The following is a 12500-nucleotide window of genomic DNA, read 5'->3' as shown; positions in this document are numbered from 1 at the left end:
AGCCCCGAGGACAGACAGTGTATCTGGGATCATCTTGTATATTTTATTTATTTTTTGTTTGGTTTATTACTGAAGTGTATTTTAGCATGTTTTAGAAGGCATGATTAATTCTTCTGCATATTTTTGCCAAATGAAATTGAAATATACATTCTGAATAATTACTGATGATTTGCATGTGTAAATTTCTGTATATCTGTATGTGTAGGATTAGATGAAAACAGGTAAACAGTGATGTATTTTACTGTAGTAATAGCCTATTGTGTGTGTGTATGAGAGATAGTTAGCATAAAGCACTCTGTTAGCTGCCCACGCTGTCTGTGGTGTGACTACAGCCATCTGTGTCTTGGTGTTAGTCCAGCTGGAGGACAGGAATCTCCACATCCTCCTTATCTGGTCCTGATGCTGCAATAAAACAGAGCCGATCTTACAGTGACCTCTAGTGGAGAGTTATGGTTATAAGCACTATACCTACATAAAGGGGTGCCAATATTTATAGCTCATCTTCATTAATTTAAAGTGGTGCATGTAGGGAGAAAATTGGGTCAGAGAGACACATTCCCAGTGGATGCCACTGTGACCCTGAAGGAGTAGGAGTAAAATTCCTGAGCAGTTGTTCAGATCTTCCAGCACAGATATAAGATATATAAGATATAACTGGTTTCTGCAGGTGTCAGAGACGCTGGTCCTGCGCAGCGGCGATTTCCTGGTGCGAGACTCTCTGGCGAACGTGGGCGATTACGTCGTCACGTGTCGCTGGCAGCAGGAAGTAGTGCACTGCCGCATCGGCAAGGTTGTGGTAAAGGGTGCCCAGACGAAGGTGCAGTTCCTCCTGGAGGATGAGACCTTCGACTCTCTGCCGACTCTGATCCGACATCATGCTGGCACCGGACGACCCGTATGCCTGCGCTCTGGAGCTCAGCTGCTCTTCCCCATCAACCGCACTCTACCCCTCAGGTACTTGGAGGCAACGTTTGCCCTGGCGAGTGGGAGATCGGGGTCAAATTCTCCGTCTGCTCAGCGGGGGGCGCACATCAAGAGACGCAGCGTCACCATGACGGACGGCCTGACTGCTGAGAAGATCATCCCACACAGGTGAGAGAGGAAGAGGATGATGATGATGATGATAATCATGATGATGATGATGATGATGATAATCATGATGATGATGATGATGATGATGATGAGGTTGATGATGAAACACAGGTTTTATAGAGCCTGGAGAAGGGTGAAATACGTGTAACTGCTATAATGTAATGAAAACAGGCAGTGGTGGCTCAACAGTTAAACCCCATGGATTACTGTTCAGAAGGTCAGGGGTTTAAACCCCAGCACTTTGAGTGTGCTGCTGTAGGGCCCTTGAGGGAGGCCCTTAAACCTCTCTGTTGAAGGGGAGCTGTATCATGGCCGATCAGGTGCTCTGACCCCCAACATCCTACCAAGCAGAGGTTTCACTGTAATTAATGTATATATAACATCTACAGGCGATTTATGTAACTATAAACAGATAAAAAATCAGACCTTTCGGATCATTAAGGAAAATAATACAGCTTCACCATATCAATGATTCATTTTTCAAAAGAGCCAAACACACGTAAAGTGTTTTATAGCTGTTATACCACATCTGATTGTGTGTGTGTGTGTGTGTGTTACAGTCACTTATATTAAATTCGACACATTTTTGTTTTCTAAATTATTTCTAGAAATAACAATTTTAAGATCAAAGGCATTGTAACGATGAGATCGGAGTCTAACTGTCCATCTTACATCATCAGCGACGGCGAGTCGAGTGAAGCGTCCGTCTCTCGAGTGTCAGACACCAAAGTGAAGACGGCGCAGGGATGCAGCTGGTGTGTGTGTGTGTGTGTTAGAGATATGTGCATGTGTGTGTGTTCTAGAATAGAACTCTCACTCTTCTTTCCACAGTGGTTGTTTTTGCAATTCGAGTCCCAGCATGCATTGCGTCTGATCCGAGCACTGAGTGTGTCACGAGTTTGTTTTGTCTCGTAGCAGCACGAGTTTAGCTCAACGTGTGTCGTGATAGTCGTAGTGTCACCATACACCATACAAGTAGCTTAAAGGATGAGTGTGCAATGCGTTTTAATGTGTGTGTGTGTGTGTGTGTGTGTGTGACTCCAGTCCATCCACAGTTCACCATAAAGACGCCATGAGGAACTGTGCACTCAGTATGGACCAGATACAGGAGATGCGCTGCCCCCTGTCTCCTGTAGGAGAAACACATCTTTCACCTGCCTACACCTCCAGTATGTCTACACACACACACACACACACACACACACACACACACACACACACACACACACTGTCCCTTGTAGGAGAAACTCCTCTCTCACCTGCCTACAACTCTAGTACGTCTATACACACACACACACACACACACACACACACACACACACACATTGTCGGTGTGTCTCTGCTTGTTTCTTTAATTAGTTCTCTTTCGTTTTCTCTTTATTGAACTGTCTTTATGATTGTCTCTCTCTCTTACTTTCTTTTTTCTTTCTCACTTTATCTCATTAATAACTTTCCAAATCTTCTCTGTCTGTCTCCCATCCTCAGTGTCCCGTCACAGACACGGCTCTGGTGGCCGTGTCCTGGCTGTCATTCCACCTTCACCGGCGATGCGACGCTCTAGTGAGCCCCACCTCTCCCCTACCTCCTCAAATAACAACATCCCATGCACAGACACGCCCCCCAGTGCTCCCGGATACCCCTCAGATGGCTCTGAAGGTGGGGGCAGTTACTGTGAGCTGAGGCCAGGCCAGCCCCCAACACCTCCATCTAAGAGCTATGTGGAGAGGCTGAGGGTGGAGGAGGGGCGAGCACCAGGCTCCGCCCCCAACAGTGGAGGAGAGAGCTTCACCCTGCCTTTGGTGGAGAGCAGCTCGTGCTTCAGACCTGGAAGATACCAATCAGAGCTTCTACCTACAGAAAATAAACCCCTAGAGATGGGGGTCCTGAAGAGGGTGAAGGAACTGCTGGCTGAAGTCGACCCTAAAACAGCGGCCAAACACATCACCAAAGCCGACTGCACGGTATTAAATAAATCTATAAAATATATTCATAACATACAACATGAGGGTTAAATCACACACATACTGCAAGGAGTTTGGTTTCTTTTTTATTTAGAGTTAGCATTAAACAGCTACAGCTATAAAATAAATAAATACATTAGACTTCATAATTCACAGAAAACAAAGCAGAGAGGAACCAATCACCTGGGAGAGTCAAGTGACAGGAAAAGGAACTTATGGCCAAATATGTAAAGTAGGAAACAAGAACCAAGCGCAAGTTAGCAAGAGTTTAATAAAAAAAGGAAGGTGGACAGTAAAACATGTAATTTGGGTGCAATATATGAGGTGGTATCAGAAAGTTTGGAGACCATCTCTGTTTATAAGAAAGTACTTTATTTATCTACATTTCCACATTTTCACCTTCAAAATAGTCCCCTTGCACATCAATACAGTGCTCCCAGAGTTCCTGCCTCTTCTGGAACCTGTCCTGGAAGTCTTCTTTTAGAAGCCTGTCGAGCACCTTGTCTGATTCACGCTGGATCTCCTTAAAGGTATCAAAGCAGCAACCTTTGAGCTGGATCTTCATCTTCCTGAAGAAAGCAAAGTCCGTGGAAGCAAAATATGGCGAGTAGTGCTCGGTGCTCCCTGTGACTGTGTCCCCAGCATTGTGCTGCCATCTGTTGGCATGGTATAAAACTAGTTTAGAAACTTTTTGATACCACCTCTAAAAAAAACGTACACACACACACACACACACACACACACACACACACACACAGATGATTTGCAATATCTGGGACCAGTAAACGCACTTCTTCTTCTAATTCTTGCTGCTGTAAATGTCCTGAGTGTGTGAATAAATCTAAACATCAAAACCCAGATACAATGTTCCTCTGGAAACTGTGTGGCCATCTGCAGGTTGCTAGGATACTGGGTGTTACCAAGGAGATGCAAAGGATGATGGGAGTGGGTTCAGGGCTGGAGTTGCTGACTCTACCACACGGCCATCAGCTTAGACTGGACCTGCTCGAGAGGTAACACACACACACACGCACACACACACATACACACACACACACACACACACATACACACATACACATCATGGACATAGACACATGTAAGGCTTATACATGGTGGCATTTTCTTGAATCCACATATGTCAATAATATCCCTCTGATTCCATACATGGAAGTGGAAACAAGGAAGTCATTAATATTAAAATATATGTAAATGAATTTCTCCGGATTTTGTTAGACAGCTTGTTAACTAGAAGCCGCACTCTGCATTTCTGAAAAGATTTCATATTTATAAGTTCCAAGTATTCATCTTAACCTGCTAATGATCAATGCTGACTAGATTTCTTAGGTTTTAAATGTATATAATTTGCATATAACTGGCTGTGATTAGCTAACCTGACATGATTTCTATTAACTATTCAACATCATGAATATTCATGCTTTTCACTTCTCGTTCTAGAGAACTAGCTTTTACGTTAAATTACATCATATAGTGGTTACGTTCAGAAACTTGGCTGACTTAAGATAAAGTGACAGGACTTTGTATATAACTTCTTAGTTATGCTAATTATAGGTACATTTACTTATTTCTAATTTGCTTTATTCATATTCATTGCCATTTCTAGCTAGCTACAATAAGCTAGCCTAATGTGTGGCTTTTAAAATACTACATCTTAATATTATACTTGTGTGGACCATTAATGGTTCTAGCTTTCATAAAGGTTCTGCTTAGAACCTTGACAAGAACAGCACATCTCTCTATTGTAGTGTTCTTTCTTGTTTACAGAATCCTGAAGAAGGATGACGAGTTAGTTAGCATGTAGAAAGCTAGCTCAATCAGTCTAACTAGCTAGTTTTAGCGTCACCAAAATCAAACTTTGGCCAAAAGTGCATCTTATCTTACCTGACCTTCTGTGCTACTTAGCCTGTTATTTCTCTTCTCCCTAGGTTCTACACCATGTCTATAATGATGGCGGTGGACCTGCTGGGATGTACGGGTAGCACGGAGGAACGAGCCTCTCTGCTCTATAAGACCATCCAGCTGGCAGCCGAGCTCAAGAGCACCATGGGAAATATGTTTGGATTCGCTGCCATCATGAGAGCTCTGGAGCTCCCTCAGGTCAGGAACATCTTCATTTCTTTAGGAGGGTCTAATGTGTGAGGTAAATTTAACACAGTGTGTTTTTCAGATCTCACGCCTGGACCAGACGTGGATGACGCTCAGACAGAGACACACGGAGGGAGCCATATTGTACGAGAAGAAGCTCAAGCCCTTCATGAAGGGATTAAACGAAGGCAAAGGTGAAGATTTGACTGGCTAGAAAATAATTTAGAAATTTGTTTAACTGTTTTTGCTTAATATTTTATATTTTTAGTTTAAATGTAGACACTGAAGAGGTTTGTAATATTTTATTTTCATGAATAGAATGAATGATTTGAAAAGTTTGTTGACCAAAAAGAAACCAAACCATGAGCAGAGCAGCTGTGACATTTATATTGAACAGGAAAAAATACGTTATTTATTATTGTTGGTTAAAACTCGTTCCTTTTTTTATTGTAGAAAATCAGTTCAATGATAATAATAATAATAAAAAGAGGAAGAAGAAGAAGAGGAGAAAAGAGGAAGAAGAAAAACTCTGTTAAGACCATCAAGACAAATCAATACAAATTTAATTTATTTTAACTATGAGTAACTATTTATTTTGATTTATTGATATTATGATTCATTGTTTTTATTATTAAATAATGATATTAAATAAAATCCAGACAATCATTGTTGAAACATTGAAGCATTTTAGCTTATTTAAGGTAAATATAGTTGTGGATAATTAAATAAAATTATAGTGATTTTATAAGAAATGATTTGGCAGTACATTTCAGAGATATGGCATCTGTTTCGAGATCTTTACACTCCCTGTCTCTACATTTAGTAGAGACAGGGTTAGGGTTAGGGTTAGGGTTAGTGTTTAGTGACAGTTTTCTCTTTTTTATCGTCGATATAGTTTTGTAGATGGCAAATCTTCAAAGCGATATAGAAGAGAAGAAAAAAGTGATAGAGAAGTTTATAATAATAACAAGGTGTGAAATTTACTTTATATTCATTTATACCACAATTTATTACAATCTTTGTGTTTTATTTTTACCATTAAAAAAGATGACACGATTACACGATTCTAAATATGATCACGTGACCTTGGCGATGCTGTAATTTGAGTTTGAAGATAAACACGTCATCGTCATTGAGAGAAACTAATCCGGTCCGAATACGGCTGCGTGTTTATGTGGATTTTATAAAACATAGCGTACACTGTTGCTTTATTCTCATTGCCTGTGTTTATGTGTGTGTTTGTCTTTCAGAGAGCTCTGTGCTGTCAAGTACATCTTTTCCACATGTGGTTCCCGTGTTGTGTCTGTTGGAGAAGGGCGTGGCCATAGGGGAGGGGCCAGAGCCATGGGATACTTCAGAATGTGGGGTGGACGTGGTCATGAGCCATCTAGAGGCAGCACGCAGTATTGCACACCACGGAGGCCTTTATCGCACTAACGCCGAGAGCAAGCTGCACGGTACATTTTATATAAACCCGATCATCTCATAATCCCTATAACATACAAGCAGCCATAAGAGTTCACTTTTATTACACTTTATAATAAAACCTTCCTCGTCCCATTTTGCCTTCAAGTAGCAGTAATATAACAGGAGAAATTTTTCATTCATCTTTAGGATCTATATTCATGAATCCATTACTAATATTGTGGATTAGTAAATAGATTCATAAAAAGATTCATTTTAGATTCATAATCGTTAATATTAATAATGTCTCCACATCATGTTCATGTTGCAATGAGGAAATTTCAGCATTTTTCTTGTTTAATGATTTTGTTATTAATAATTGTTTTTATTTTAATCAAAAATACTATAATTTCTGTTACTCAATAGGTTTAAAGCTTTTTTTGCATAATAATGAATTTTAGAATAAATCTATAAGGTAATGTGAAAAAAAGGGATTTGCAAAATGCTATAACTGTTTCTGTATTTCAAGCTTATATATGTAAATGAGCTCCGCCTCTTTTTCCTTAAAAGGAAAAAATGCTGAATATAGAATTGTTTTGATTAGAGAAAGAATTTGAGAATTTTATTTTTACTGTGTGTGTGTGTGTGTGTGTGTGTGTGTGTGTGTGTGTGTGTGTGTGCAGACTTCCAGGAGAGAGATGAAGTGTCGGAGATCTTCTGCACTGAATTCCAGATGAGGCTCCTGTGGGGAAGTCGAGGTTCAGAGGGAAGCCAGAGCGAACGCTACGAGAAGTTCGACAAAGTTCTCACAGCTCTTTCTCACAAGCTGGAGCCTCCTGTACGCCACAGCGAGCTCTAGCACCGCCTTCTTTCACCTCCTACTCCCCCTGTCTGGGACATTGGTACGGTCTTTCATCTCAGTGTCCTTCCTCTTCTGGGAGACCAATTTAAAGACACGGGGTTTCGAATGAAGAAATGGAAGTGAGAGAACTGGATGGGACAGAATGTGGAACTCCAGCGGGGGTGGAGTTTAAAATCCTGACACCAAAATATCTTTCCTGTTTCAGGAGATAAATGATGGAGAAGCATCTTCTTTTCTGTGATCTCAGCGTGCATGTTCATCTCTCTATCGCCCCCCCCAGGAACTTCAGAGAGACGTCACAATCACTCACGTTGCCAAATATCTCCTTCTTATACATTTTATTATTATTATAATTTTCATTTCTCACTTCTGCGTACGAGGAGCAATATGGGGCAACACACACACACACACACACACACACACACACACACAGTACACGGTACACAGTGCAGTGTAGCCTATGGGTAAATGTGTAGGGTTTATAGAGGATTTCATCCTGGACATTACTCTGGTTCCTGCTGAAGATCCAAAATCCTGGGGAAAAAAAAAGATTTTAAAGATCTTGGACCCTGGTCCCTTTTGGTGATGTTGACAAATCTCTCATTCTGGATCTTACTCTGGTTCCTAAAGAAAATCTCACCACAAAGCCTGTAAGAATATTAAAAAAATAATCATTCTGGTTCTTTTTAGTGATTTGTTGAAGATCTCACCCTGTCACCGGTTCTAGTTGAAGTAGTTCCAGTGGTTCCTGTTCGATATTGGTCCACTTTCTCATCTTGGCTTTTTTGAAGATCTCAATTCTCAGCCTAGGCCCTCTTAAAGATCTTATTCAGGATCCTGCTGGAGATTCCACTCCAAATCCTGGTTAAAAATAAACAAAGTAGTTCAAATTGTTGATGTAATGATCTCACACTGTTAAAGGTTTTCAAAGATCTCACCCTATTCCCCACAATCCTGTCAAAGATTTTTTTTTAAAAAGATCTCACCCAGGGTCCTCATCCTCTCTTTCCCTGGTTCCTGTTAAAGCTCCTCCTCAGATTCCTTCTGAAAGATCTCACTCTGGAACTGGTTGAAGCTCCTTTCTGAAGGTCTCCTGTGTGGACTGTTACAGTGAGGTGGACATGCTGCATGTTGCTCCTTCTCTCCTGGTTTTTGTAAGAGTGTGTGTGTGTGTGTGTGTGTGTGTAAGAGGTCTCTTCAGGATAAAGTCCAGTGTAATAAATGGATAGTGTGAATTTCCTCAGCATTACATTTTTTTTTTACATTTTTATCGTTTTTTCCATCAATCGACCCTGTGAGGGTCTCGGTGCATCTCCACGCCAGAACCATGACATCAAAAATCAGGCAAAAAAAGGAAAAAGTAACATTTTTAGTTGATCTTTCAGAGGAAAGCGAGAAAAGGAATCGATGTTCTCTCTCTATTTTTTATTTGTACGCTTTAAAAGCCAGAGCTTTTCCCAACATTCAGGTGAACTGGACTTGAAGTGATATACCTCTTACTGTTCTTCTCTTTCGTCATATTGTATATATATTTTTTCACCTGCATTTTCATTTCTCCATCTGATAATAAACACATTTTAATATACATATTCTTTATTTTATGCTTTTCTGATTTCACAGTTGCCCTGAGATCATCACCATTCTCCATCTGGTTCTCACAATTTATTCCCAGGGGTTAAAAAAGGCATGATTTAGGCTTCGTTTCAGGTTTCTAAAAAAAAAAAAAAATGCAAACTGTAAACTGCAAAACAATTACAGACGTGAGGATGGAGGAGCTCTGGATGCAATTCCACTCTAGACCACAAGAGGGCTCTGTACAGCAAGCAAAAAATATTGGTTATTTTTTAAAATGCAAAAAGAGAAGGCAAAAAGAGGAGAATTTGCACCAACATGGACATTACACATAATAAATACAATAAGATCATTTTTTATGTAATTATTATTATATAAATAAATAATAAACTAGCTTAACAGGAACATTTGAACATTTTAAATCAGAAAATAAGAAAAAAGACATCAAAGATTTTCAGAAGGTTCTCATGGACTTATTTAAAATAATCCTGTTACAAAGAATATTGTTTTCAATCAAAAAATTTGACATTATTATTTACATTTATTGAAATTTTACATTTCAATAGCACAAGCAAATTTCCATCATTTCTTGGCCGTGCATTATTTGGGTCCCTGCATGTCCATGTTGGTGTAAATTCCCACTTAGACTCAGATTTTTAGGGATTTTTTCTCCTGTACAGGTTTGAATGATGTGAAGATTCTATCTAGGTTGTGATGTAAATAGACGATGGACTCTGACACACGTTTCGAGCTGATTTTTGTTGTATTTTTTCATTATGTGCTGTACATATGCGTATGTGAGATTTTTTTTTCAATCTTTTTTCCAGGAAATAAAAAAATTAAAAAAACAGTAACTTTGTGTGATTTTTTTTTTATTAATTGTTTTTGACAATTATATCTGATATTTTCATTATTTATTTAAATTTTTTAATAATTTACATTTTTAAAGGTTTTCTTTAAGGGATTTTGTTTTTTAACTGAAATTAAGAAAGTGTTCATTTATTAGTAGAGGAACAAGAAGATGAAAAAGAAGAAGTAAATTTATTATCCACAGAAAACTTTTAGTTCCTAAAATATTACATTTATTCTCCACTAACAGGGACACAATGGGTCTCATTTAACATTTAACATCTCATTTAACACACAAATATAAAATTAATAATAATCATGTAATTGAGCAATTCATGAGAATAAACTTTTCATAATAGACAGCTAAAATAATACTTAGATAGATAGATAGATAGATAGATAGATAGATAGATAGATAGATAGATAGATAGATAGATAGATAGATAGATTGATTGATTGATTGATTCAATTCAATTCAATTCAATTCATTTTTATTTGTATAGCGCTTTTAACAATGAACATTGTCTCAAAGCAGCTTTACACAGATAATGTGGTGATTAAACATAAATATGTTCTTTGTAAGTATGTTTGTCCCTGATGAGCAACTGTGGCAAGGAAAAACTCCCCGAGATGGCATAAGGAAGAAACCTTGAGAGGAACCAGACTCAAGAGGGAACCCATCCTCATCTGGGTTGCACCAAATGTCCATTTGAAGCAGATATACAAAGTTGCGGGTTACAGTGATGATGATCAGAAGCAAACTGCACTCCCGAGTCAGTGCAGCAGACCGCCGACACCAACTACAGTCCAATCCGTCCTCAAAGCACCCGTTCTACTCCGGAATTAAGAGACCGTCCTGAGCTGCACAGAAGTGTGAAGATCCAAGGAGGAGAGGGGCAGGAACACTGGTCACTGGAGCCTCAGGAGCATGTTTAACTCGACCGAGAGAGAGAGAGAGAGAGAGAGAGAGAGAGAGAGAGAGAGAGAGAGAGGGTGACGGGAAGAGAAGGATATGGATTATTAAGTGTAACTATTGGTGTATGAAAGTTAATGTCACTGTGCAGTTTGGACTCCGGCAAGACTCGCTATGGCAGCATAACTAAAAGGGAGAACCAGAAGGTAACACAGACATGAGGGATCTCTGGGATAAGAGACGACCCACCACACCACCATCAACAAACCTGAGTGAACGTGTGAATGTGAGGGACGACAGCATACAAATATACCAGTTCACCAAACACTCTATATCCATGTTCCCTCCAGATCTGTGCCTTTACCTAAGAGAAATCTACTGATAAAAGGCTTGACTAAATAAATACGTTTTCAACCTCGACTTGAACACTGAGACTGTGTCTGAGTCCCGAACACTGATTGGAAGGCTGTTCCATAACTGTGGGGTTTATAAGAGAAAGATCTGCCCCCTGCTGTAGTCTTCATTATTTGAGGAACCAACAGATAGCCAGCACCTTTTGATCTAAGTAGGCGTGGAGGATCATACTGGTACAGAAGTTCACTCAGATACTGCGGTGCGAGACCATTGAGTGCTTTATACGTCAGTAGTAATATTTTATAGTCAATGCGAGATTTGATTGGGAGCAGTGTAGACTGATTAAAACAGGGGTGATGTGGTCATATTTCCTAGATCTAGTGAGGACCCTTGCTGCTGCATTCTGATTGATTGATTGATTGATTGAAGTCATAACCGATATACCTAACTGCAGGTCCTCAATTTGACCAGCAGGTGGCGAAATCAGCTAACAGGAGCAGTTAGTGTCCTGCAACTTCCAATTTTACAATGTTATAGCTGCTTTTAAAGTTAGACAGAATTACTCTTTTTGTGTAATTTTTAAACTAATAATAATTTGACGTGTATTTTTAACAAAAACGTTTCCTAACTTGTCGTTAACATCAACCTCACCAACGTTTTTAAGTTACTAGACCCAAACAGCAGTGCAGTAAAACCAGGAGTGTAAAATGAATTCAGAACCAGAACCTCTTTTCTACTTAACTAATTAAGTTTCAATTTTTCTGTATCGTCCAGCCCTTAGATTTGCACATGGTCTTACAGACACAGAATTTTTATTTCTACTTCTATTTAAGATTCTGCTGGGGTTTTTTGTTTGTTTGCTTTTTATTCATTTTTTATTATATTTTCACTTGTTTAATTCAGGTCAATATTTCAATCAATAAAACCAGATAAATAAAAGATCATCATTCCTCAATTTTTTTTTAATAAATGCAGATTTATTTTTTATTTCAGTCAAATTTTGAAATACAGTCCAAACTATCATTAATTACTCAATAACTTGAATGTGTGTGTTTGCTGTTATGAGCTCCAATCTTCTGTTAGATTCTGGAGGTGTGACTTTGGAGATACTGATCATTCACCTACAGCATTAGTGAGATCAGGTGCTGATGTCAAGGAGACTCCGGTTCCTGCTCCAGTTCATCCTAAGGGTGTTCAGTGGAGTTGAGGAGATTGAGGAGTTCAGGACTTTATGCAGGACACTGAAGTGCTTCTACTTTAACTTTAACATCAACCTCCATGTCTATGTGGAGTTCAGGTCTGTGTACAGGAGCATCATCATGGTGGAACGTAAATGAATGTAAATGTCAGGGGTGCACATACTTTTGCATATGTAGTTTACTTTAGT

General features: G+C 39.3%; 1 protein-coding gene across 3 annotated transcripts in view; it reads left to right on the top strand.

Moving 5' to 3' along the window:
- sh2d3ca (SH2 domain containing 3Ca) overlaps positions 1-9010 on the top strand; it is a 40253-nt gene extending 31243 nt beyond the window's left edge. For 2 of the 3 annotated variants that reach the window (XM_046861231.1, XM_046861233.1), the window contains 9 exons: positions 668-1092; positions 1773-1847; positions 2137-2261; positions 2578-3053; positions 3951-4066; positions 5000-5171; positions 5242-5353; positions 6410-6616; positions 7247-9010. In XM_046861231.1, the coding sequence (XP_046717187.1) occupies positions 668-1092; positions 1773-1847; positions 2137-2261; positions 2578-3053; positions 3951-4066; positions 5000-5171; positions 5242-5353; positions 6410-6616; positions 7247-7422 (1884 nt within the window). In that variant the 3' untranslated portion in view covers positions 7423-9010. The remainder of the gene's footprint in view (positions 1-667; positions 1093-1772; positions 1848-2136; positions 2262-2577; positions 3054-3950; positions 4067-4999; positions 5172-5241; positions 5354-6409; positions 6617-7246) is intronic. The other variant, XM_046861232.1, reaches the window with a different exon arrangement.
- The last annotated feature ends 3490 nt before the right edge of the window (positions 9011-12500 follow it).

This window comes from Silurus meridionalis, chromosome 11 (genome assembly GCF_014805685.1).
Source record: "Silurus meridionalis isolate SWU-2019-XX chromosome 11, ASM1480568v1, whole genome shotgun sequence".
Lineage (NCBI taxonomy): Eukaryota > Metazoa > Chordata > Actinopteri > Siluriformes > Siluridae > Silurus > Silurus meridionalis.
The sequence above is the reverse complement of the archived record's forward strand: the minus strand, read 5'-3'. Positions and strand labels throughout refer to the sequence as shown.